The 26,332-nt window shown below is 43.6% G+C and overlaps 1 protein-coding gene across 1 annotated transcript in view; it reads right to left on the reverse strand.

Annotated features, from left to right (window-relative positions):
• Nucleotides 1-15,168, reverse strand: part of ZBTB11 (zinc finger and BTB domain containing 11) — a 28,348-nt gene extending 13,180 nt beyond the window's left edge. Inside the window, exons 1-3 of the mRNA XM_037058978.1 lie at nucleotides 14,635-15,168; nucleotides 9,095-9,330; nucleotides 8,227-8,458 (exon numbers count right to left, since the gene is read on the reverse strand). Coding sequence (XP_036914873.1) covers nucleotides 8,227-8,458; nucleotides 9,095-9,330; nucleotides 14,635-14,944 — 778 coding nt within the window. The 5' untranslated portion in view covers nucleotides 14,945-15,168. The remainder of the gene's footprint in view (nucleotides 1-8,226; nucleotides 8,459-9,094; nucleotides 9,331-14,634) is intronic.
• Between the last annotated feature and the right edge of the window lie 11,164 nt (nucleotides 15,169-26,332).

Here is a 26,332-nt window from a genome sequence, read left to right on the forward strand (position 1 = left end):
AGAAAATAAGATCAGTTTATTTCTTTTTTTAAAAAAATTTTATTTATTTATCTTTAGAGGGGAAGGGAAGGAGAGAGGGAGAGAAATATCAATGTATGGTTGCCTCTGGTGTGTCCCCTGCTGGGAACTGGCCTGCAACCCAGGCATGTGCCCTGACTGGGAATTGAACCACGATCGCCTGGTTCGCAGGCACTGAGCTACACCAGCCAGGGCAGATCAGTTTATTTCTTTTCTAAGCTCTCAGTACTTTGCTTTCAAAAGCCATCTTAAATATTCACATAATTCTAAAATCAGAAAATTACAGTGATATGTCCAACTCGATCTTTATCAACAGTATAATTAAGATTTGGATAGCTTTCCAGAATTTCTTTATAAAGTCAAGCAAATATTCATACTCTCTCTTCTTATAGTAGGCATGCCTTACTTTCAATATATAATAATTTATCTTGAGAGCTTTTATTAAATACAGAGAGCCAAAGCAACCGTTAAAAAACTCCCATTTGCTGTGTTTTTCAGTTTTGGCTCAAGGTACATAAAATGCGGTTCTTTTACATAGGCAGACAGGACAGCCAAGTATACAGGAAAGCCTTAACTGTGAGATACAATAGAACAGGGGTGTCAAACTCATTTTCACCAGGGGCCACATCAGCCTCATGGATGTCTTCAAAGGGCCAAAATAATTTTAGGACTGTATAAGTGCAACTGTTAAGGAGCTGAAATTACATTCCCCCTTTGAGGCTGATGTGGCCCCTGGTGAAAATGAGTTTGATACCCATACATTAGGACTCAGGTTGAAAACTGAGGGAACTACACATCAACATTATCATCATGGCAGCTTCTGCCGTTCCTGTGGAGGCTGTAATTAACAGGCTGCAGCCACATTAATCTTGCTACAAATTATGAGACCAAGTTAAATGAGCTTAAGGTAAGTAAGAATATTTCTTTAAAAAAAAAACACCTACTGATATAAAAATGTATTTTGGTCTTTTACCTAGTATTTTTCTAATTTCTAAGTTTGAAGTCATACAAAAATTTTCCCATAAAGAACTAACTGCTCCAAATAACACTTTGAATATCTAAAATCATTTTTTCAAAGATAAAAGTTACGTTTTATTGTAAAATACTAAAAAACACACAAAAATAATAAAATTTTAAAAAATTACTCATAATCTTACTGCCATAAATACCAGATAGATAATTTTGGTATTCTGTTTTTACCTCTCCCCTTTTTATATACATGTATACTTGGTATATATGTAAATAAAAATGAAATGGAAAATTTTGCAAGATGTAAAAGTCCTGGAGCTTTGTCATACACAACAATGTGAATATAGTTAATACTACTGAACTGTACACTTAAGATAAATTTTATACTGTTTTTACAAAAATTAAAAAAACAGACAAAGGTTATAAACGTAAAAAATATGACAGGTACTTCTACATCTGTCAGTAGAGTAGACTAAGAGGCCCTGAAGGATTCTAAAAATGCTAAATAAAAGTATTTTAAAATATTATTTTAAATCTATCAGTGCCCCCCCAAATTAAGCCAGGCTTAATTTCACACCTCAGTAGTCACAGAAAAACCTCAAGATGAGGATTTAAAGGGGTTCCAGATGGCCCTGGCTGAGTAGCTTAGCTGGTTAAAGCATCATCCAGATATGCCAATGTTGTGGGTTTGATCTCTGGTCAGGGCACATACAAGAAATAATCAATGAATGCCTAAATAAGTAGAACAACAAGTCAATGTCTCTCTCTCTTTTTCTTCCTCTCTTGCAAATCAATAAATAAAAAACTTTTAAAAGTAAAAGTAAAAAAATGAAATGTCCCCAGACTGATAATGCCCTTAGTATATAAAGAAGCAAATGTGTTCTCTGTGTAAAACACCATCAACCCAGGACTTAAAAATGTCCCATAAAGTTCTGAAGAATATGAATTCAGTGTATACAGATTTAAAAAAAAATCACAGAGAGTCCTGACTGGTGTGGCTTAGTGGATTGAGTGCCAGCCTTCGAATTGAAAGGTCTCTGATTCAATTCCCAGTTAGGGCACATGTTTGGGTTGCAGGCCAGGTCCACAGTTGGGGACATGTGAGAGGCAACCGATGAGTTGTTTTCCTTCCTCCACTTCTCCCTCTCTTTCCTTCTATCTAAAAGTAAATAAATACAAAATCTTAAAAATAAAAATCACAAAGAAACAAGGCACTGTGAACAAAAGCTAGCATAAACAAACAGCATAATTCAAACCAGCAACAATTTTAAGTACTGCACAAAGATCAGACATAGAAAATAAAGGCTGGCATACCAGTAGAGCAAAATATAAAAAGTAGCTCCCTAAAAGAGACATCTAAAAAGAAGTAAATAGAATCTTTAAAAATGGAAAACATAAATTGGAATTAAAAACTCAGTAAATTTAACTGTAAATCAAACACAGGTAAAGAGTGATCTAGAATTTTCCAAGATAATCTACAAGGAAATGAACAAAATATGAGAGATTAAGAGACACAGAATGTAAAGTGAGAATGTCTAATTGGAGTTTCAGAAAAGCAGAAAAGAAAGAGGCAAAGACAATTTTTGAAGAGGTATCAGCTGAGAATTTTTCTTAACTAATGAAAGACAATCTCAACTGCTGAGTTCAGGAGGCCCAACAATTTCCATGTAGGGCAGTTTAAAGTCAAAGACCCTCATATATTGGGTAAATAACAAAACTAAAAATATGATGTTTAAAGAGACATCTATAAGTATAGCATAGGAACTATAGTCAATAATATTGTAATAATTATGTATGGTGCCAGGTGGGTACTGGGACACTTTATAAAGTATATGATTGGGTAACCATTATGCTGTGTACCTAAACTAATACAAAACAATATTGAATATAAACTGTAATTTAAAAAATAAAAATAATGTGTGGCTCAGTGGATTGTGGGCATGCAAACCAAAAGGTTGCCTGTTCGATTCCCAGTCAAGGCACGTGCCTGGGTTGAGGGTCAGGTCCCCAGTAGGGGGCTCACGAGAGGCAAGCACACACTGATGTTTCTCTCCCTCTTTCTCCTTCCCTTCCCCTCTGTCTAAAAATAAATAAGTAAAATCTCTTTAAAAAATTTTCAAGCGAGAGAAAAGACACAAATAACTGAGCCCTGGCTGGTGTGGCTCAGTGGACTGAGTGCTGGCCTGGGCACCAAAGAGTTGCCAGTTCAATTCCCAGTCAGGGCATACGCCTGGGTTATGGGCCAGGTCCCCAGTAGGGGGCGCATGAGAGACAATCACACACTGATGTTTCTCTCTTTTCTCCCTCCTTTCCCCTCTCTAAAAAATAAATAAAACCTTAAATAAAGACACAAATAATTGATACCAAAGAATAAAACATATCTAAAATCCCTGGAGACATTTAGAAGAGAATAATATGAAAAATTTTGTGCCAATAAACTTGCAACTTTTAATGAAATGAACAAATTCTGGCAAAAACAATTTTTAAATCAATTACTTACGATGAAATAGAAAAACTGAATAATTCCCTAACCATTAAACTTGTCAAATTAGCAGTTAAATGTCTTCTCCCAGAGTTCACTATAGGCAGAGAAAATTTTAGCCACCATTCTATGAAACATGCAACGAACACTTGTAATCTCACAGTAACTCTTTCAGTGTATGTAAAAACTGGAAGGAACACATTTTATAAGAACTGCTTGATATCAAAACATGACAGAACCAATTTGAAAAACTAAAACTACCCACGAAGGTAGCTACAAATGTTTTAAATAATATTAACAAACCAAACAGCAATTTATACAAAGGGTAATATATCATGACTAAGCTAGATTTATTTCAGAAATGAAACCTGGCTCAACATTAGAAAATCAACACTTTCCCACATTAACAGAATGAGAAAAATAAAGACTGTCTTAATAGATACAGAAAAAGTATATGGTAAGTCAATACACATTTAAGAGATAATTTCCTTAATGTTAACAGGAATGAAAGGTTATCTACTTAAAACATGTACCAAATAACATAGTTCATGGTAAAAACAACAACAACAACAAACCCTTCTTTAGAAATGAGAATCACGTAAGTGAACCTCCTATCACCATTTCTATTCAACTGCTATTTTTTTAATGTCCTGGACAGCATTATAAAGGAAGGGGGGAAAAAGTTCAAAACATAAGGACTGGAAAGGTAGAAACAAAAACATTAGTATTAGTCATTACTTTATATGAAATATCTCAAAGAATCACTAAAGGTCTGAACTAACGAAATTTATTAGTATTACTGTATATAAAATCAATATATACCAGAAATACATCAGAAATTATATGTTAAGAAAAAAACTATAGTAACATCAAAAAGTATAAAGTACCTTGAAATAATATAGCAAAAGCTATATGAGGCCTTTATTGGATAAATCTCTAAAACGTTATTAATTTGATATAATCTCTATCAAAATACATTATGTTCTTTTTGTGGAAGTTGAGAAGCTGCTTTGACAGTTTTATGTGGAATAGCAAATGGCAATGACTAAGTAAGACTCGCCTGAATAATAAAGGTGGGAGACTTTTCTTATTATTATAAAGCTAAGGTAATTAAGACCAAGTGAGCCCTGGCTGGTGTAGCTCAGTGGATTGAGTGCGGGCCTGCGAACGACACGATCGCGGTTCGATTCCCACTCAGGGCACATGCCTGGGTTGCAGGCCAGTTCCAAGCAGGGGACTCACCAGAGGCAACCATACATTAATACTTCTCTCCTTCTCTCCTTCCCTTCCCCTCTAAAGATAAATAAAATCTTTAAAAAAAAAGACCAAGTGGTAAGAGTACAGAAATAAACAACCAATAGATTAGAGCAAAGCCTAAAATCAGCACCAAAAATGTGGAGATTTGTTTTGTCTCTGCGTAAGAGGAGGATAGAGTTTTCACTAAATAGTTCTGAGACAAGTGGTGATGTAAATGGGGGAAAATGGTATCAAACACGTATTTTACACCAACAACAATAAATTCCAAATAGACTAAAATGTAAATATGAGCCCTGACTGGTGTGGCTCAGTAGGTTGGGCTCCCAGTCAGGGTGGGTTTGAGAGGCAGCCAATTGATGTTTCTCTCTCACATGATGTTTCTCTCTCCCCTCCCCTCTCTCTAAAAATAAATAAGTAAAATCTTAAAAAAAATTAAATATAAAAGAAAAACTACCAAAATTTAAGAGACAAAACACCTAAGTAGGAAAGAATTTTAAGTATAAACAACATAAACACTGAAATCAACTACATTAAGCTAGGTAATTTTAAAAAAGACGTACATTTTTTTTTTTGCCTTGGCTGGTTAGGCTCCCTGGGGTGAGTGCCATTCTGCAAGCCAAAGGGTTGCCAGTTCCAACTGGGTTGGGCACATGCCTGGGTTGAGGGCCGGCTCCCTGGCTGGGGGTGTGTGAAAGGCAATGGATCGACATTTTCTCTCACACATCGATATTTCTCTCCCTCTTTTTCTCTCTCCCTTACTCTCCAAAAATAAATAAAATCTTTTAAAAATACATGTACATTTTTAGCTCTGGCTGGTGTGGCTCAGTGGATTAAGTGCCAGCCAGCAAACCAAAGGGTCACCAGTTCAATTTCCAGTCAGGGTACATGACTGCGTTGTAGGACAAGTCCCCATTTGGGGATGTGAAAAAGGCAACCACACACGGATGTTTCTTTCCCTCTCTTTCTCCTTCCCTTCCCCTCTATCTAAAAATAAAGAAATAAAATCTTTTAAAAAAATACATGTACATTTTTAAAATACTGTAGACACACTTTTAAACTTTGTTTAGATTTTTATTTATTCATCTGAGAGAGAGGAAGGAAGGACAAAGCAAGAGAAAAAACACTGATTTGTTATTCCACTTATGTATGCATTCACTGGTTGATTCTATAATGTGCCCTGACAGGGGTTGAACCCTTGGGACTATGCTCTAACCAACTGAGCTATCTGACCAGGGCTGTACACATATTTTATAAACACTCTTTATGTACTTAATATTAAATCGAACAAAAAATCTGAATGTCTCCTTCACCTGTCATTGGTTAATATCATATTTGCTGAACAAACATAAAAATAAGCATATGGAATGAAGAATGAGTTATTTTCCTAAATATTAGGAGTCTGTATTGTAGTTATTTGAGGACAGACATTTAGTTTGCTATAAAAAATTTGCTATGAGAATCTGGAAGAGGAACACTCATACGTTTCTTTTTGTTTCAGATGCATGAAAGACAAAAAAATTCCAAATGTATCAAAAGACTATACCTGTGATGAGTTTTATTATTCAGATGGCCCAGTATAAGACATATTTCCTCCTCTGAATTACCAAACCCAGAGAAAAGCAAACATCACTAATATATATTGTAATGCAAAACTCTATGTTCCAGAAAAGTTTTTGTATGCCATTACATCCCCAGCAGTTAGGCAAGCTCTTCACATGCAGTGGATGCTTAATAAATTTTTAGTAACTATAAATACAAGGGGGAACCCTCAAAAAACAGAATTTATTTATAAAAAATTGTGTGTTTACTCTTACATATTTAAACTTCAGTGACCTTCAAAGTCCTCTCCATTTGACACAATGCACCTATCGAGACATTTTTTCCACTGCTCAATACAGTTTTTGAACTCATTTATCTTGATGTCTTTCAGTGCTTCTGCCATTTGTTTTTGTTTCACCTCTTCCACAATGGCAAAACATTTCACTTTAAGGACTTTTTTCATTCAGGGAAACAAAAAAAAGTCACTTGGAACAAAATCCAGTGAATATGATGGGATATGGGGTTCATGCCATTTTTTGGTCAAAAACTGCTGCACACTCAGTGTGGTGTGTGCAGGTGTGCTTGTATATCATCCATCATGAAATGGGCAAATGCAATGAAAGAGTCTTCAAAAAAAATTCACTGAAGCCAAACAAGGCCTCTTCCAACAACACCAGCTGGTACACTGATACAGATGAGTTCTTAAAACACTCTCTTAGCAGGCAAAACCTGTACTACAAAGGTTCTGCCCCTCTGGAAGATACTCTGTTTGTTTGTTTGTTTGGGGGGGGACCTTGTACATATACTGCTAAGAAAAAAATAAATGTATTTGATTTTGAGAAGAAATAGTTTAAAATTATAAGGTAGAAAAGAATCAGGTTAAGTGTTTACATACTTGGATAAAGACCCTTCTGTTTCAGAAAGATAAATGACACACAGTGATGTCAATAATTTAAGAGTTGCAGCAAGTTATATCATGAGAAATGGATAAACAAGGTTAGCTATTTCAATTCTTCCTAAATATTCATTTATTGACTTCTAAGCTCTGATGATAAGTTCCAGTAAGGCCCAAAAAAGTCAAATTATTCATTTATAATAATAAGAGAACAAAAGAAACAACAACAAAAAAAAATAAACCCAAACCTAGAATTCTGATTATTCTACATTGACAACTTGGTTATTGCAGCTAATTAATTTTAATGATTAATCTTAAAAAACAAGAACCAGACCTATACAAGTGCTCTATAATTACATGATTTACAACATAATATATAGGCAGTAAATTTTTTAAAAAGATTTTATTTATTTATCTTAAGAGAGGAAGGGAAGGAAAAGAGAGAAATATCAATGTATGTTTGCCTCTCGTTTGTCCCCTGCTGGGAACTGGCCCGCAACCCTGGCATGTGCCCTGAGAATCGAACCGTGATCATGTGGTTCGCAGGCCCGAGCTCAATCCACTGAACTACACCAGCCAGGGCTAGGCAGTAAATTTTTAAAGATTTTATTTATTTATTTTTAAGAGAGGGAAAGGAAGGGAGAAAGGGAAAGAAAGAAACATCAATGTGAGAAACACCCATCACCGCCTCTCGAATGGCCCCATCTGAGGACCTGGCCTGCAACCTAGGCATGTGCCCTGACCAGGAATTGAACCAGTGACCTCTCAATATGCAGAATGACACCCAGCCCACTAAGCCATAGAGTCAGGGCGGCAGTCAATGTTTAAATAACATAACCAACCACTTAGTGTAATAACACTGATCCAGTTATGAATTTCTCTGAAAATTTTTTAACACTGTAAATCCCAGGTATTCTTCTACTCCTACAACTGTCTCACCTAAGGGGCAGCAATAGGAGATGACAGCCTTTTACTTAAATCTCCCTTGGGAACCTTGCTAAAATACATTCACACCTGTCTTGTATGTACTTACAAACAAAAAGCATGAGTATTAGAAAATTCTTACCAGAAAGATCCACCACTGCCTCATGACTGGAAATAGCTCCTTTCTCAATAAAAAGATCTCGAAAATATTCGCTATTAGCTGATAAAACAGATTTGTGAGCTTTGTATTCTTCTCCTTCAATTAACAAAGTAACATCACAGAATTGGTTGGAGAGTCTCTGTTCATTCAGCTGTTTTAAGACAGCCTGACAATGTTTTGGAGAAGAACGTTTCACCACTCCTTTTGTGTCAACCTATCAAAATGAGTTGAGACCAAGAATTGTAATTACATATCATCTGTATTTCTACCCTTAAAAGACTTTAGAACAAGACACATCACTCCCTTTTAAAAGATGCCACTAATATAAAGAAATAACCTGATATTCTATCATTATTACCTATGTATTTAAATGAAAAGACATGTTATTCTCACTCTTTTCTGCTATGTTCACTCTACTTGAAAACCTGTATTTCACTTCTTGCTACAATTCTTACTAGAAATTGATAATGAACAAAACTAATGCAGGCAAAAAAAAAAAAAAAAAGACCCAGCCAGATTAATTTTACCTTGCTGCATGACTCAAATAGTACTTCCAGAAATGTATTCTACCAGTATTAACATACCATTTAAAAAGAAGAGAGGAGTGATTAACAAGTGACATTCTGAAGATTACAAACAATAGGAATATTTATGATTAATGAAGAGGCAATATTAACACACTTTTAGTGTCTATAACATAGTGTATTACTTCAGACACAGACTTGCTTAAATCTTCAATGTCAGTGCCAATACTCAAGCAGTTTTAGTAATTTAAGGAAAAATTCACAAAGACTACAAATACTACTATACTAGTTACACATGTTAAAGTTGAAGGAAAAGTTCCACTTACAAATACAAGTTCATGTTTAGATATTGGCTTCTTTTTTGTAGGCTTGGAGGCTGTATTTGGAGTTGAAGTAAAGTTGCTCAGGTCATCCTCTGATTCGTTACTTTCTTCTCCAGATTCAAGGTCTAGTCCCAATTCTTCCAACATTTCTGAAGTATCTGATATTGGACGGGAGCGATCTAGTTTCTCCTGGCATTTGGTACATTGTTTAATATAATCTTTGACTTGCTTTAATATACCTAAAATAGAAATAAAATTAATTAGTGATATTTAATACTGTTCTCATCTGAAAACTGAAGAATGTATTATATTGTTGATTATTTCCTTTGAGTTATACTTATGTATGTGCCAGCACATATGTGTGGACCCACATGTGCCCCATAAAGTACATGGAGGAAGTTCTTTAGAATTTAAGATACATTTTTTCAAAGATATAAGGTTATAAATGATGGTTTCTTTCCACATGAAGTAAACTGTTTCACTGTTTATTCCTGGTTATTCACTTCTTCATCGTATGCCTTATGTAGTACTGCCCATTTTCATGTGAGCTACACTCATTCATGCAATTAGGAACTACACGAACTTCAATATTCAACTGTTTTTTGACCTTCAGAAACAGCAATATAATTGGCTCAAGCTAACACCTCTCTACCCTACCAATAGGCTTGACCATGTAATTTTCTTTGGTCAATGGATATGATGTGTGCCATGTATGCTTAGAAGCTTAACAGGTTCTGTTTCCCATCAGTTCTCTGATCTCTGTCCACTCTCAAAGAGCAACATGTTCCAGATGGATGCCATCCTCTAGTCTGAACTGCAGATGAAAAAAAGACAGGTGGTACCAATCTGTGACCTGAACAGGACTACAACCAAACCTTTTATAATCAGATAAAATAAATCTCATGTTTTTGAAAGCTTTGAGATTTTAGGTTTATAAGAAATAACTTCATACACAACTAACAAAAGTTCAATGATACAAGCTATTCACAAAACCCTATTTTGAATTTCAACTTCTAACTCAGCATGTTGGGGTCAGGGTAAGGAGCAAGAAGGAACATTTTTTATATATAGCAGGTCCTTGAATAACGTCATTCTGTTCAATTTTGGTTTGTTATAACTTTCATGAGATTAAGAGTTAAGCAGGAACATAACTCTTATTTGTATCAATTAGCCTATGGTAAAATTTGTTTTCTTATACATCATTTTGCTTCAAGTCACAAACTATAGAGGACATTAAATAAGAGCTTATTGTACACACACACACACACCCACCCACACACACACACCCATCATCCGTATTAGTTAGAACCAATTAATTATCATTTTACACACTGGGAGAATGAAGCCCTAAGAGGCAAGTAGCTAGTCCAAAATCACATCTAATAAATTGCATATCTGGACCCCCAGAAGCCATGTGATTTTCCATATATTACACTACTTACCCAGGAACACACCCCGTGGCAGAAACTTCTTCCACCCACAATGCCCAAGTAAAACACAAATGAAAAGGCTCATTAACTACCTAAAATGACACTGAGGTATTTAAGTTCCCAGAAAGAGTTTCAAGATATCAAAATATACCAAGTTCCTTGCTTTCAACTTTCAGAGAACAGTCAAGCACTATTTCTCAAATTGTATTATGTCCCATACTTACAAAAAAGGTATACACTGGACTAATAAATTCAGAAATTATATTGTAATTTTAGACATATACAATGTATATTATCACATTGAAGCTCTCAGTTCTACAGTAAAGAAACCTTTTTAACCTAAGAAGTTGCCAAATTTGTTTGTTCACACAATACCATTTTTTTAGCAGATAACTTAGATTAAAGATTAAAGACAACTTTCATTTAAAAAGGTATTTTATATATGCATAGATTTAGAGAGCAACAGAGGTGATATTCTAGCATCTAAAAATATTAAAATCAATAACAAGTCTATACCTGCATGGGGTATAATGAGTAGGTTAAATAAAAACACAGTGAAAAGTCTGAACAGTTATATAGTTTACATACAATTAACAGTAAATTGGTCCTGGCTGGTGACCAGTGGACTGAGTGCTGACCCACAAACCAAAGGGTCGTTGTTGGATTCCCAGTCAGGGAACATGTCTGGGTTGTAGGCTAGGTCCCAGGTAGAAGATGTGTGAGAGGCAACCACACTGATGTTTCTCCCCTCTCTTTCTCCCTCCCTTCCTCTCTCTCTCTAAAAATAAATTTAAAAAGTGTAAATGGAGCCTTGGCTGGTGAGAGTCAGTTAGTTGGGCATCTCCCACAAGGCAAAAGTTTCAATCCCAGTTTAGGGCACATGCCTAGGTTGCTGGCCTGGTCCCCAGTTGGGGTGTGAGTGAGAGGTAACCAATCAATGTTTCCCTCACACATTGAAATTTCTCTTCCTCTTATTCTCACTACTTTCCCCTCTAAATAAATAAACAATTTTTTAAAAAGAGAGTAAATGGAAAAGGTGTTCATTTTATCTGTAAAAAAAATGAAAAGACAGTCATTCTCTTTGTAAAAAAAAAGAGTAAACAGGTTGGAATGATGAAAATTTTCTAAAGATGAATAGTTGTGATGGTTATACAACAATCTAAATGTACTTAATGCCACAATTTGTACACCTAAAATGACTAAAATGATAAATTTCATGTTATAGATATTTTACCACAATAAAAATGAGTATGTGAATGGGTGAAAATGGTGTAAGATAGACACACACACACACACACACACAATTCTTAGTAAGAAACAGAGAATAAGAAGTGCTGCTATAAAAATTTTCATATCCAAAATAAAGAAGACAAGAGGCAGTTTTTTTTCTAATTTTTTTACCCATTATGCTTTTTAAAAAATTTTATTTATTTATCTTTAGAGAGGAAGGGAAGGAGAGAAGGAGAGAAATATCAATGTATGGTTGCTTCTTGTGAGTCCCCTGCCGGGAACTGGCCTGCAACCCAGGCATATGCCCTGACTGGGAATCGAACCGCGATCATGTGGTTCGCAGGTCCGAGCTCAATCCACTGAGCTACACCAGCCAGGGCCTTTTTCTAATTAACTTTTATTGTATTTCCAAACATTTTATGATTCTACACAACTTAGTATATTCTGCATTCAGCACAAGTTTGATTAAATTATTAACTGGTTGAGTTCAAATGGTATTGAAGAAACTATACAGAAGCATTTGGACAGAAGGACAAATAATAAATACTGCAAGAAAAAACAGTATGAATGTATGATAGTCAACCAACTGTCTCAAAAAGTCACCCTATTAGCCCTGGCTGGTGTAGCTCAGTGGATTGAGCATGGGCCTGTGAAGCGAAGGGTCGCCAGTTCGATTCCCAGTCAGGGGACATGCCTGGGTTGTGGGCCAGGTCCCCAGTGGGGGACACATGGGAGGCAACCACACAATGATGTTTCTCTCCCACTCTTTCTCCTTCCCTTCCCCTCTAAAAATAAATATTTTTAAAAAATCACTCTATTATGTTTTATAAAACCTTTGAGTGTTGGTGTTTTAATGGGATCGCTCTTTAAAATATTTTATTTATTTCTAGAAAGAGCGGAAGGGAGGGAGAAAGAAAGGGAGAGAAATATCAATGTGTGGTTGCCTCTCATGTGCCCCCAACTGGGGACCTCACCAGCAACCCAGGCATGTGCCCTGACTGGGAATCAAACCAGTAACCTTTTGGTTTGCAGAATGACACCCAATCACTGAGCCACACCAGTCAGAGTTGATGGTTCATTTTTCATCTATCTTTACATATGCAGAAATCTTACCTCCTAATTTACCCAGAGCTGAGAAGCTGAAAGAATCTAACTCAAGTTAACCACTCAAAAAACATCAATGTGTAAACATAGTTGATTTACTATTTTATGAGTGGGAAATTACTGCAAAGGGCTGAAATTACTTATGCAGCAAAATATGAATCCTCTAACTAGCTTTGCGACCATGGCCAAGTCTCTAAACCTCTCTGTGCCTGTGTGTCAACTGGTTCAAATGTTAATATGTATAAGAACTTTGAACAGTGTCCGACACTTAGTAACTACTACACAGTTGTTTGTTGAATAATGCTTACTGGGCAACCTCTTTGGTACGTTAAAAAATAGAAGTAAAAATAAAAGGTCCAGGCACTGGCTAGGTAGCTCAGTTGGTTAGAGTTTTGTCCCAATAAGCCAAAGTTGCAGGTCTGGTCAGGGCACATACAAGAAGCAACCAATGAATGAATAAATAAGTGAAACAAAAAAATCGATGTTTCTCTCTCCACACTCCTTCTACTGTCTCTCTAAAACCAACTGAGTAAAAACGTTCTTAAAAATCCACATAAAACACCAAATTACCATTAAAAGGTTCTTTATTCAGTAAAGACTCAGAACAAAGTAAAATGAATGACCTCAGTGGGTCGTCCTCTAATAAAGTAACTTTGAGGAACTGTTTCTCACTCCAGAGCAGGGTTTCTCAACCTCAGCAGCGTTGACATTTTGGGCCAGATGATACCTGTAGGGGGTGCGGAGGGGCGGGCGGGGGTGGCTATCCTACCCTGCATTGTAGAATGTATAGGAGCATCTCTGACCTCTACCCAACTAGATGCCAACGCAATCCCATAGCCAGACGTCACCTGGGAGGCAAAATGGTCCGGGGTTGAGAACCACTGCTCTAGAGATCTATCTACAAAATTGAACAATTTGTTCCTGTCAGCTGTTCAAGAACCTCCCTTTCCTGTCAGCGTTAGAACACAATAACCATGCCCTGTTCAATGACCTCAAAGACTCTTGCTCTCCTCCCCGAAACTAGTTCCTAAGGAGCAGAAAAACTAGAACTATACTTCCTGACTATAACAATCGCAGTAACCATATTTAAACGCTTTTCACAGTATTAAAGGAAAAATATTAAAACATTCAAAACTAAGAGCATCTGCTATTCCTTACATTGAAATCTTTCCTTAAAAAGAGGTTCAACGTGACTGTTTCCACAGTTCCTCCAAATCACTACTGCACATACATTATTCCTTATTTACACCGCAGTAGCACAATTTTGAGAATAGAGTACACGGGTAGAGATACTCAAACACGCTGGACAAAAAAGCAGCGCAACACACCGGAAAAAGAGGCCCAGGCTTTCGGAAGACCCTCCCCCAAACCATTAGCACAACACTGAGCCTCCGCAAGCGCCGTCTGCAGCCCAGCTCCCCTCGGGGAGGTAAGGAGGCGGGCCTTGCGTAGCTCGCTAGTCCCGGCCCCACCCCGCGTCTGGCCCGCCCCCGGGGAAGCCCCCTTCGCCCCACCCCGGGTCAGGGCCCGCCCCCAGCTTCCCAGGGCTCCTTCCTGTGGGAAGTACGGCTCCTTTCCCGTCCCTCACCCTCTCGGCTCCGCCTGGCACCCGCTCCACCAACGAGCGTGCAGACTGGGAGAGCAAAGGGCGTCCGAAAAGCGGGGTGACGGACCCACAAACTTGCGGTTCTGCAAGCAGGCCCAGGCCCGCCTAAGTCATCGGGCCTTGCCTGCACAGCAAGCCGCCAGCCCACCCTCTGGCCGCGGGGGAGACCCTACCTCGCCACCAGTACGTCTTGGACAAGTTGTGCCAGGTCTGATGCTGGGTGTGGTGAGTGCCGCCAGGGCCCAGGTGCGCCGCCTCGATGAGCCCCCAGCGCCGCTCGGGCTGCAGAACCACCTCCAGTTCCGCGAAGGTCTTGCGGTGCCTTTGCCGCCGCTGGTAGTACAAGGTCCCGTCGCGTACCACGTAGCAGGCGGCAGCCTTGCGGATTTTACGCTTGACATTGCCCTCTGTGCCCGGCGCATACGGCTCGCACTCGTTCGTCAGGTAGCGCAATATGGCCCGGTAGCTTTCCTCGCTTGACATCGCTGACCCGGGCTCCCTGAGGGCGCCTGTCAGTGGCGAGGGAGGAAGACAGCGTCACTAGCTCCGGGCGGATGTAACAGCTGCGGCGACACTGTAGGGAGGAACGGCAATGCCTGGTGAGTGCTCTTCGACCGCACCCGCAACGTGAGGGGAAAACTAACGAGTTGGTAACTAGGGGGAACTGCACTTCTCCAGCGCACGGGATCCGCTGGCGACTGACAAAATGGCTGCTGCACCACCGGAAGTGACGTAACCCAAGGGCAGTGGGTGAGGGAACTGAGCCCTGATTGGAGCATAGTGGCTCTTTGCCTTGCTGAAGCCCGTCGAGTGACGTCAGGACTGTGGGAAGACATTTTGGAAGTGGGTAGGCCTTTCCTAGGAGATCGAACTGGCTTTGGCCAGACATCTTAAGTCCTGGCAGTTTCCGTTTTTACTTAACCCCTCTTTCCCATACTGTTAAGCACGTGTAGGATCTGGTGGGCAGTTGTTACTCCGTCCGAGATACCCCGAAGTGTGAAGGAGTTTGTTCCCCCGCCCCCACACCCTATCTTTTGAGACACCTGAGAACATAAAAGCATCAGATTACAAGGCTCCGAGTAAAATATTAGTCTATCGACACAATACTAAAGAAACCCCATTTACACGGAAATGCAGCTTCAAGTTAAATGTTATAAAAATTAAACTTAATGTATTGATAGTAATTATAATTTCTAAATTTCAACCTACCCATGGACTACAAACTACTCATGGAATAGGTCAGGATTTTTCAGGGTTGATCATATTATATAGTGACTATTCTAAATATGAACACAATCATGTTGACAAGGAGTTGGAATAGCTAGCACTATTTTCTTACACTGCATTTGCATATTTTTCACATAATGTCTAGGGAGGAAAAGTCTCTGTTACATGCAACATACAATGAATGCACGAAAGTCCAGGACCCTTTTACTGCATTTTCCATTGTGCAGTGTAGGTTCAATTTCTTATTTTTAGTGGTAGTCCAGAGTGGTGGATCTGGTCACCTGTCCCTGGATGGGATCTGCAGTGAAGACAAGCCATAGGCCAAAGCATTGCTCAGCAACCGGGATGGGCACTGACAGTCCTCTGGGCCCTTAAAGCTCCAGATCAGCACCTTCCTTTCCCAGCCCAGGAGTCTGCAGTTGATGGGTGATACTCTGACCTTTGTGGAGATAGGTGAATGCAGTGAGCTCACAAAACAGGATGCACGCAGTCTCCAGGTACTTGCGGTGAGGCTGCTGAAGTTCCCAGATAACCCAGAAATCTGAGGCAGCATACTTGAAAGATTGTGGCCATAGGTATGTGAGCTCCCAGGCCCAGAGGAAAGATAACTACCACATCCAGGATTTACTTAGGATCATTTAGTCCACAGACTGAGACTGCAGTTGGGGGAGGGAGGGCAATTGGAAGGTGGAGTTACAACTCTCCCTTCAATGGGTAGATATCCAAATCCAGTCTGCAAACCTGGGTATGTGCTCAGCTTGCACCTCCACTCTTTCTACTGTGAAATAAGTGGCCTTTAAAAGTCAATTTAGCCCTGACCAGCGTCTCTCAGTTGGTCGGTCATTGTCTTGCAGTGCAAAGGGTTGCCAGTTTGATTCCTGATCAGAGCACATGCCAGAGTTGTGGTTCAGCCCTTGTCAGTCAGGGGCATGTGTCAGAAGCAACGTGTTGATGTTTCTCACATCAGTGTTTCCCTCTCTTTCTCCCTCCCTTATCCTCTCAGTAAAAATAAATAAAATCCTTTTTTAAAGGTAACAGTTCCTTTGGTTTTAAAGACTTTATTTTTAGAGAGGGGGGAGGGAGAGAAACATCAATGTGAGATTGCCTCTTGCACAACCCCTACTGGGGACCTGGACTGCAATCTAGGCATGTGCCCTGACTGGGAATTGAACCCATGACACTTTGGTTTGCAAGCTGGCACTCAATCCACTGAGACACACCACCCAGGGAAAATAAAGAAAATCTTCAAAATTAAGGTAGTGGAGAGGTGGAGAGCCCTGACCTGCGTGATTCAGTTGGTTGTGCTTCATCTGCAAAATTAAAGATCACCACTTGGCTCCCTGGCCTCCCTTAAGGAGGACAAAGGATCCACACCACATAACCCAAGAGCCTGCTCCGGAGTCCCTCTGCCCTCCACCAATCCCCCTCCAGCTCTGAAATAAAGGCTGGGAGAGAGGGATTCAGGTGCTGCAGGGGGCAAGGCCTGGCTTGGGCACCAGCCTCTGAGTAGAGGATAGGGAAGGGCTTCTGGTGAAAGACCCTACTAATCTGGTAAATGGGCAGGAGATGACATCCCAGGGGGCTTTTTGAGGTAGGGTAGCCATGAAAGCCAGGGGCAGAGGCTAGAGACTGCATTGAGCAAAGCATCCTGCTGTTGCTACAATCTCTGCCTCGTCTTGTGCCTACCCTGGTGGTGCAGTGGTGCACTCTTCCCACTGGTCCTGTCTGGGCTCCTCACCCACACCCTGCACTACACCTTCCTGTTGGTCCCCACCTCTGTGCCCCTCTGTGGTCCCTTGAGTCCTTGCACCCCCATGCAGCACCTCCTGGAATCCCACCCTGGGGTATGGCTGGCTGGGCTATTTTCCCTGTTGTCCCCGTTAGGCAGGAGGCACTGGGGTGCCAGCAGTCTGGGCTCAATGGACCCTCACCTAACAGGGAAGGGCCCAGAACAGAACTCCAGCATTGCAACACAGCTCTGTCCTTGTGGGCTGAGTTCCCCTGACACCAAACAGACCATGAGACTTGCAACCCAGCGCCCTGCCCCTAATGCCACACTTAAAAGACAACAGCCTTGGGCCACCACTGGGACACTTCTCAACCTTTGGACTACTGCCAGACCCCAAATCCAATATTACCACCTTGGACTTCCATGTCCATCAAGGGCAGCTGCTGACCAACAAAAGTACCCTAGACCCCTGCCTACCTTCATACTAGCTCTCAAAGGAAACAACCCAGCCAAGGGCAACCACAGAACTTCACTCACAGCTCCATATGCCCAGGGTTTACCAACAACCCTTAAAACTAAAGTCTGCCACTTGGACTCCACCTTGGATTTCCTGCTTCACAGAAAACAGCTACTGACCAGCAATGAAAGTGCCCTTGACCCCTGCCATCCTCCATTTGAGCTCCCAATGGGCTCAAAGCCCAGTTGAGGGCCGTCAGCATTGTGCACCCTGGTTCACCTAGGAACCCTAAGACCAAGATCTGCCCCTTAGACTCTCCCTTGGACTCTTGCTCCACAGATGGCAGTGGATGCCCAACAACAAGAGTGTCCTTGTCTTGTGCCTACTTTCATGTAAGTTAGTGGACTCACTACCAAGTGGAGGGCAACCTCAGAACAGCAATCACAGCATTGTGCCCTGGTTCTTAGGTGAACCAGGGCAGCAGACAAACCCCGCTCCCAGAACTCCAGGAACCCACATAGCCTCAAGGTGTCCTTTGATGTTTCCTGAGTGGTCATCTGCCTGTGGCCATCAGGTGAGATTGGTTGAAGAAGCTGCTACCTGGTTGAGAAGAAATACCTAACACTAGTTCTCATTCACTCCATCACCAAAGTGTTCATCAAAAATAATCCCAGAAGGAGCAAGGAGTGAGGAGAGTAGCTTCACAAATGTCCTATTACCTCCTAGCAGCCTTGGTCCCTGCCCTGCGCCAGGTTCCCAGATGGAGCACCAGCCTGAAGACCTTTGGTTTGGAATCAACTTCAGGCTGATGTCCTGCAAGCATATCACCTGGGGACCCTTTTCATCTGTGGAGTTCTGCATGTTAGTGGGGCCCATGATAAGGACCAGGCCTCCCTAGACAGGCCACTAGTTGAGGAAGGGGACTGAGAGCAAGATCCAGTAGAGGCCCAGAGTACTTCTAAGTTCACTGGTGTCCCTGGCTGAGCTCCTGCAGGCTAAGTACAGGCACTGTGCCCTGGAGCAGGAGGTCGAGGCTTTAGGACAGCAGGCCCAGCAATGGGATCAGCAGCAGACTGAGGCCCAAGCTCTAGAGAGCTTTTATTGGCAGCTTCTGGAAGATTGTGGGTGAGCCTAATTGGGCAGGAGTTACATCCCCGTGCACACCCACCCCAAGACCACAGCGCAGGAGGAGAGCTGGGGTGAAATGTGGGTCACTTCCTGGGGTGGGTGGAGGTGGAGGGAACCATCAAGACACCATGTTCACTCACAGCTCTGCTGTTCATGCTTAAATGTCAGGATTTTTATTATCTCACCAGAAAGTAAACCCTCATTTTGACTTCTTGAACATACATTATGGGTTTAACTACCTTTTTTTGTTATATCTACAGAATTGGGAATGTTTTAGGGTAGCATGTTACTATTTGTGCAACAAATGTGCAACATTTATTCATTTTTTAAAAAAATTTTTGATTTATTTTTATAGAGAAAAGGGAGGGAGAAAGAGGGACAGAAACATCGATATGCAAGAGATACATGGATTGGTTGTCTCTCACATGCCCCTACACAGGGCACCTGGCCTATAACCCAGGCATGTGTCCTGACTGGGAATTGAACCAGCAACCCTTCAGTTCACAGGCTAGCACTCAATCCATGAGCCACACCAGCCAGGGCTGGTATTTATTCATTTTTTAACCAAATGTCAACTGTGGACCCCAGGGTCAAGCCGAGGGCATGGGTGGGAGAAGCCCAGTGACAGAGTGTTGGGGAACCACCCTGCCTGGTTTCAGAAGCTGTAACTCCCCCATGGCTAAGGCTGAGTGAGTGACCTTTGCACCATAATCACTAAGGAAACAAAGCTTATCTCCCTGGCCGGGTTGCTGCCTCTGCTCCTTTTACTTCACTCTGCCTGGCCCCCAATGCTTGATTGGTTAGCCAATGACAGGTAAGATTCCTCAAGGGAGGATTGACCTAAGACATACACAATCATGTGGAGGCCCTCAGGGAAGAACTTGGGGGGCTATAGCAAAAGAGGGTGATGGACCTTCACCCCTTGGCTTTGCATAGCCTGAGTCTGCATTCTATTTAGGAGAAGTCTAATCTCTTGGCTGCCTTACTTCCCCTGCCTGATTTAAGCCTGAAACAATGTGTGTGGTGGGTGCTGCCCTGTGCTGGAAAGGGTGGATTCCCCAGGGGATCAGGCCTAAGCAAGAAAGCATAAAATTCTGTGGAAACTACTTTGCTAAGAATGCTCTCAATTAAATGATAAGGGTCCGAGGAGGAAATGAGTTTGTTTCCCAAAGTTTTGTAGCCCTTTAGCTAACAGACCCTGACTCAGAATAGGCCCTCATAGTTCTTTGTATGCTATGTGTTGTCTGATCCTTACTGCCTGACAGTGGTTAATGAGCTGTACCTGTATTCCAGTGCAAATTGAACCCAATAAAGGCCTGTCAAGGCAAGGACATGTGGCGCTCTCCTCTTGAGAGAGTAGCCGTGACATCCCTTTTCCTCCACAGGACTCAGTAGTCTATGTGAATTTGTCTTGTATCTCATCCATAATGCCTCGGACACTGCTGGCCAGTGTCCGTGTCAAGAAAGGAATGTCTCTCCCCCCTCCGGGGCCACCCTGCCTTCCGGGGACCCCAAGCTGCCCCACACACCCTGCACTTGAGCCCTGCCTCTCAGTGGACACTTCAGAAGCAATGTCTGCTCCTCTCCCTCGCTTGGTCCCATGTCTTCCATCTGCCACCAGGGTAGTCTCTCCTATGCCCAGAACTCCTGGAAGCTGTGTCACTTCCCATCACATTCTGCAATTGCGTGTCCCTGGCCAGCTCTGTGGTCACTCCACACCCAGAGGCTCTGCAGCCCAGCCTGGCCTCCTGGGCTCCAGCCAAACACCCAATGTCAAGAAGTGTTAGCTACATGACAATGGCAATCATACCGTCATATAAATTTATCAAACCAATACTGCATACCTTAAACTTATACAATGTTGTATGTCAAGTATTTCTCAATTTAAAAAAAAAGTGGCCCACTTGTGAACCTAGAGAGGAGATTTGATGTCTACCCGAATGCTCGAATTACAGGTTCCGAATGGAGAGAAAGTACTTCACGGCCCATTTTACTGGCCACTTAGAATGCAAAGCATTTTATTTGTAAATTCCTTAAATATAAAAATAAGACACTTAAGTTAAATAATAGTTTCCCAAAGCTTCATGTGCTCATTTCAAACTCAGTTTTTTCTGCTTGATATACAGAAACAATTTTCTAAGACACCCAGGAAGAAACACTGCTGATCTGATGGTGATCTGTGGTTTGATGAACTGTTTGGTCTTAGTTGGCCACATCTTTTTTTCCCCTTGGTTAAGGTTTTAAAAATTCTAGACTAGCTGCCTTTTTCTAGTTTCATACCAACACTTTGGTTCCAAATGTCTCCTGAAAGGCACTTACCAAACAAGGGACTCCATCTTCACTTCTCATTTTCACATGCTTCCAAAATCAGGGTGGACATAACTGCACCATGGGGTATCTGTTCACCATCAGGAAGAAGGATGTAAACAGTTCTGATGATTGAATTCACACATGTTGACATGATTGCGCTCCAGGAACTTGGTTTATCCAGGACAGGAAGCTGCTTCTCACCCTCATGTGGTTTTGTGATTACTGGGATTGTGCCAGGACGCTGCATGGCATGGGGGTCAGGGCAGAAAGCGGGAGCTGAGGGTTGTGCAACAGTGGGGCAAAGGTGTCATGGCCACTGTAACAAGAAGGTACCTAAGACTTACAAAGGAAGCAGGCAACTCCATAGATTATAAAAGGACTTATAGGGTTAATTTTTTTTCTTCTTTATGTGTGTGTATGTTATTTAGGGTAAATTTCTTACAGGAAGATTCCGTTGGACTAGAAAAGAAGGCCATCCCAGTAGTCTGTGCAGATCATTCTTTGCTTACAGATCCCCATTACAGTGCTTCCCCTGCTCCCCCGCCCCCAACCCCATAACTACTCAGGCACTAATGACTGACAAAACAAAGGGACAAAGGATGCAGTAGCACCAGGGGATATACCTCCTGGTGGTCTTGTGACAGATGATTGCTTACAATCGATACTGTTACCAGTTCAATACTTACCTTAGTTGTTATGCCATTCTGGCTATTATTAACAAAAATATTTATGACTGGCTACATTTTAAGGAACATGGATAATCATCAACTAGAAAGCTTGATAAGGACAGTGAGATTAGTCAAACCACACAGCATGAAACTTAAAAAATGAAATGAAATTTGAGACACAGAGATGGAGTTAGTTTTGTTTACAACTAGCTATATACTCCACCCTCACCATCTTTGTGGCCTGAACAAAGGTATTGTACATACCTGGAGGAGGCTCAGGCCCTGAGCACAGAGGCATCCCTGGCTGAGCTCCTCCAGACTAAGGACAGGCACTGCGTCCTGGGGAGGGAGGTGGAGGCATCAAGTTTCTAAGATGAGATGCAGTGGCTCCTGGAAGCTTTTGCTTTCCAGGAAACATGCCAAAAATGGTTGGGAGTGATGTCCCCAGGCACAGCCACCCCAGGACAGCCCAGACGGGACTTGGGTTGAGGTGACGTGAGCGTCATGATATACAGGACTTTAAAATAAGTGTTGGAATGCCAAGGAAGTGTCCTGGTGTGGGTGTGCTGTACAGCATGGTCTAATTTGACCCTTGGAACAGTGCTGTGAGGTGGGCAGGGGTCTCCGTGGCTGTGAGAAAGTGGCGGTGAGCTACAGAGAACTGACAGTATGTACCACCTGCTTGCACCTTGTTGACACTTCATGGGACATCCTGGCCTCGCCACACTGACAGTTCAGAGAGGGAAAGGAGCATTTCCCCTCATCCCTAAGAGCACACTGTGCCCCTCATGAACATGATGCAGTGGACAGTGAGTGGTACCTTGCAACAGGGTTAAAAGTGGGTTCCAAGCACCAAGTTCAGACAGGTCTGAGTCCCATGGCCTTCCATGCCTTTACATCCGTGTGGGCACAGCCCCCCATCACCAACCTGGCCAGTATTTCCTCTGTGGAGCTCCCCTGGGGACAGGCAACATGATTTGAAATGGCTCCAGCCCCTGCTTGAAGACCTCACCTACCAGAGGGAGGAAGGGCATTTCTGAGGGCCAACAGGGAGTGAGGTGCAGGTTGGGGAGGGGCAGGTCTGTGATGGGACTGGTCCCAGAGCTGCACAGAAGGCTGCATGTGGGGGGTGGTAGGGCAGGAGGTAGGGCAGGAGGCAGGGCAACCGAGGATCAGCTGAGCAGCTGCCTAGAGGCAGCTCTCTGGGGCTGGCAGGCCCAGGCCGCGGGTGGCAGCTCTGAGGACAGGCACATATCCAGCCTGCCTGGGACTGAGGACTCTGAGGACTGCCCTTGGTGAAGGGCAGCTCAGGGGGCACCCCCACCTGCCCAGGGCCAGGTTCTCCTCTCCCACAGCAGGGGCTTCCACCATCCCTGGGCTGCTGTGTCTCCTGAATGCAGCCAATCTTCGAGGTCTGCTTGTGCCAAATCATAATGGCTGTCCTACCCCATGAAGATTACGTGGCTCCCCAGTCTGATCAAACAGGTGCGGGGAAGCTGCACCCTGGCCCCAGTAGCCTCTCCAGGGAGGCCAAGGGGAGGGCCAGGCCATTGTGCTGGCCCTTCTGCCCACACCAGTGAATCTAGTGTTTGCCCCAGCCTGTCATGGGAGGCAGGGAAAGGCAGTGAGGCAGCTTTGGGGGTAACAGGCCCTGGAGTGGTTCCTGGGGATGCCAGAGGGAGATGTCAGCCAGAATCCACTTTGCACAGTCCCATCAAGGCTGGTGCCACCTGCTTCAGCAGTAGATTCCAGAGCAGAAGAGGCTGGGTTTAGTCCCATTGACCTGGCTGATCCTAAAACCACTGCTGGCCGTCAGGCCCTGCTGTGGAAGTCAGCCTGGGTCTCTGGGCCAGACACCAGACCATGTCCTGCTCTTCCCAGGGGGCTGTAGCTTCTCTGAACCTCCTCACCCTTGATGTGGTACAATTAACAGACCTTTGTGGGGCTCTTGTGACCCGGAAGGGAACCCATGGAGGAAGAGAACCCTGGGAGCCGGGTATAGGGGCACCCTGGCCTGGCCCATCTCAGCGGGGAAGTGAGCCACTTCTCCCTCACATGGGCCATATCATCACTGAAGCTCCACTTGTCCTCCATCCATGGGCACAGGTTTAAGGGGTGGGAGTCCTTGAGGAACTGAGGAAAATGTGACAGCTGGGGGGCGGGGGGAAGGACCCAGACTCCTCCCTATGCACCGTGACATCGCCAGTGCTCCCCCTTCAGAGGGACAGTCAGCGCTGAGGAGGCAGGTGTGCTGATGCATACTAAGAAGACATCAACCCCCCATTTGCCAGGGCAGGAGGCCCCTCAGGACAAACCCTTTCTCCTTGGGACCAAGAAGGGTACGTACCACTGTTCACCTGCCCCTCATGCTGGGCTGGGGTGCCCTTTATGGGGGACCTACCCCTCACCATGAGGTCTTCTGCTCATGGTATCTGGTACCCGAGCAGTCCAGCAGGGCACATCCTTGCTGGTGGGGAGCTCAAGCTCCTGCTAGCTCCCCAGGACCTGCAGGCGCATACTCCACTTCTGAGTTCTTGGTGGTGAGTGACAAATGGATGGACCGCTGCCTGCCTCCCCAACCCCCACCCCACAGACTGGATTTCCAAAAGTGGAACTGTTCCATTTTCTGCAAATTTCCCCCTTGCCCAGGGCAGTGTTAGTGGGAGGGCCCAGGGAAAGTGGCCTGTCCACCCTGGTTGGCCTCAGCACTGGTACTGAGGCCCTTCTCACTGGGCAGGGCCTGGTTCAGTGCCCACTGGCACACCCTGTCTGTCTTCAGAAGGGTTCAAAACAGCCCGGATCTCCAGCAGTTGTGGGCTTCTAAAGGCTGTGTCCAGGCTCCCGAAGATACGGGGCCAGTTTCAGTTCCCAGTAGAGGCCTGGGACCACATGAAGCTGAAGGTGCACCTCCACCGAGCGAGCTGGCTGCGTTGTATCCCATGGAGCAGCCCTCTGCACAGTTGGGACAAAACCCACGCCCCCGGGGCACTGGTCCGAGGGGCAGTCATGGGTAGGGTTCCCAGGGTGAGCCACCAAGCTGAAACCATACCGTTTTGGAGAGCCTCATGCAATTGAGGGCACCACTGTAGACTAATCCTGGCTCTCCAAACACCAGCAGAGAGGGCCTGGGCCTACAGCAGACCCTCCTGTATGTGCTTCAGCACCCATTTCTGGAAATCACTGGGTAGCTTTTTGGGGACACAGGACATATAGTACCTCTGTCTTGGTTCACAAAAGTACCCCCTAAGCTTTGGGCCTTAGGAGCAGGTAGTTTGTTGAAGACAGTCCAGGCAGCACAATAGAGTCTCACCTTAGTGAGGGCTGCCCAGCACCCTCTGTGGATTTGGGGTGACTGTCCTGTGAGAGCTGGAGAAGCACGTCTCTCTGGGATCAAGGTGGTTGCATGTTGGGCCCTGTGGGCTCAGCAGACTCCTGTATCTCTGGGGGCTGTGGCCCTGGTGGGGGCTGTCACTGTAGGTCTCCCCTTTCCCAGGTGGGAGTAGGGAGGCTTCCATCCCCCACTGAACTGCCCCTGCCAAACTTGCTGTTTCTTTCCAGAAGGCCCCTGAAGTGGTCCTGGGGCATGAGACCTTCCCCTTCTTTTCCAGGGAGTTGCTGCCCTGGTCTCAGACCACCTCCCAAGCCTCAAGAGTAACAAGGAGCAATCCAGCAGTTAAAAGCCTGGTCTAAGAATCGGCTCTGCTACTCACTTTACTGTGTGACATTGGGCAAGTCACCGAATCTCTCTGGGCCTCAATTCCCTCAGCTGTGGGATGAGTGCCACACAGGAGCCACTGCACCTCGTTGCTGTGAGGATGAAGCAAGAACTGCCTGCAGAGGAAGCCTGGCTCACCACTAATGCTCTGTGGGAGAGATGGCTGCAGAGCAATGGGCCTCAGGCTCAGACATCAAGGTCCCCCTGGCCCCAAGGCCTGGGTGTTCCAATGTTCCCAAGTCAACAAGCCCTGGGCAGTTCAGCGGGTGGACACCCTCTTGACAGGTGCCAATACTCAGTCCCCACTTTCTCAAGCCCCGCAAAGCCACACAAGCCCTCTTGGAGGGAAGAAAGGCTGCCCGGGGCCTGGAGTTTGGTTGTGAGCCAGGAGGAGCCAGAGAAGGTTCCAGAGGCCCAGACTGCAACCAGGCGAGGACTCCCTGCCCTGCCTAATGGCTGACATGCAGCAACCACCATCTACTGGGACAGTAAGGACAGGAAGTCAAATGCCCTGTAGACACAAAGAGCACTTTGGCAGGGAGTCAGTTTACTTTTTAAAATTTAATCCTCACAGAAGCATCGGTGTGAGAGAGGTGTCATTGATTGGTTGCCTTCTGTATCCTCCTGTAGTAGGGAC

This window comes from Sturnira hondurensis, unplaced genomic scaffold (assembly GCF_014824575.4).
Source record: "Sturnira hondurensis isolate 20B ecotype Veracruz unplaced genomic scaffold, ASM1482457v3 Scaffold0010428, whole genome shotgun sequence".
Lineage (NCBI taxonomy): Eukaryota > Metazoa > Chordata > Mammalia > Chiroptera > Phyllostomidae > Sturnira > Sturnira hondurensis.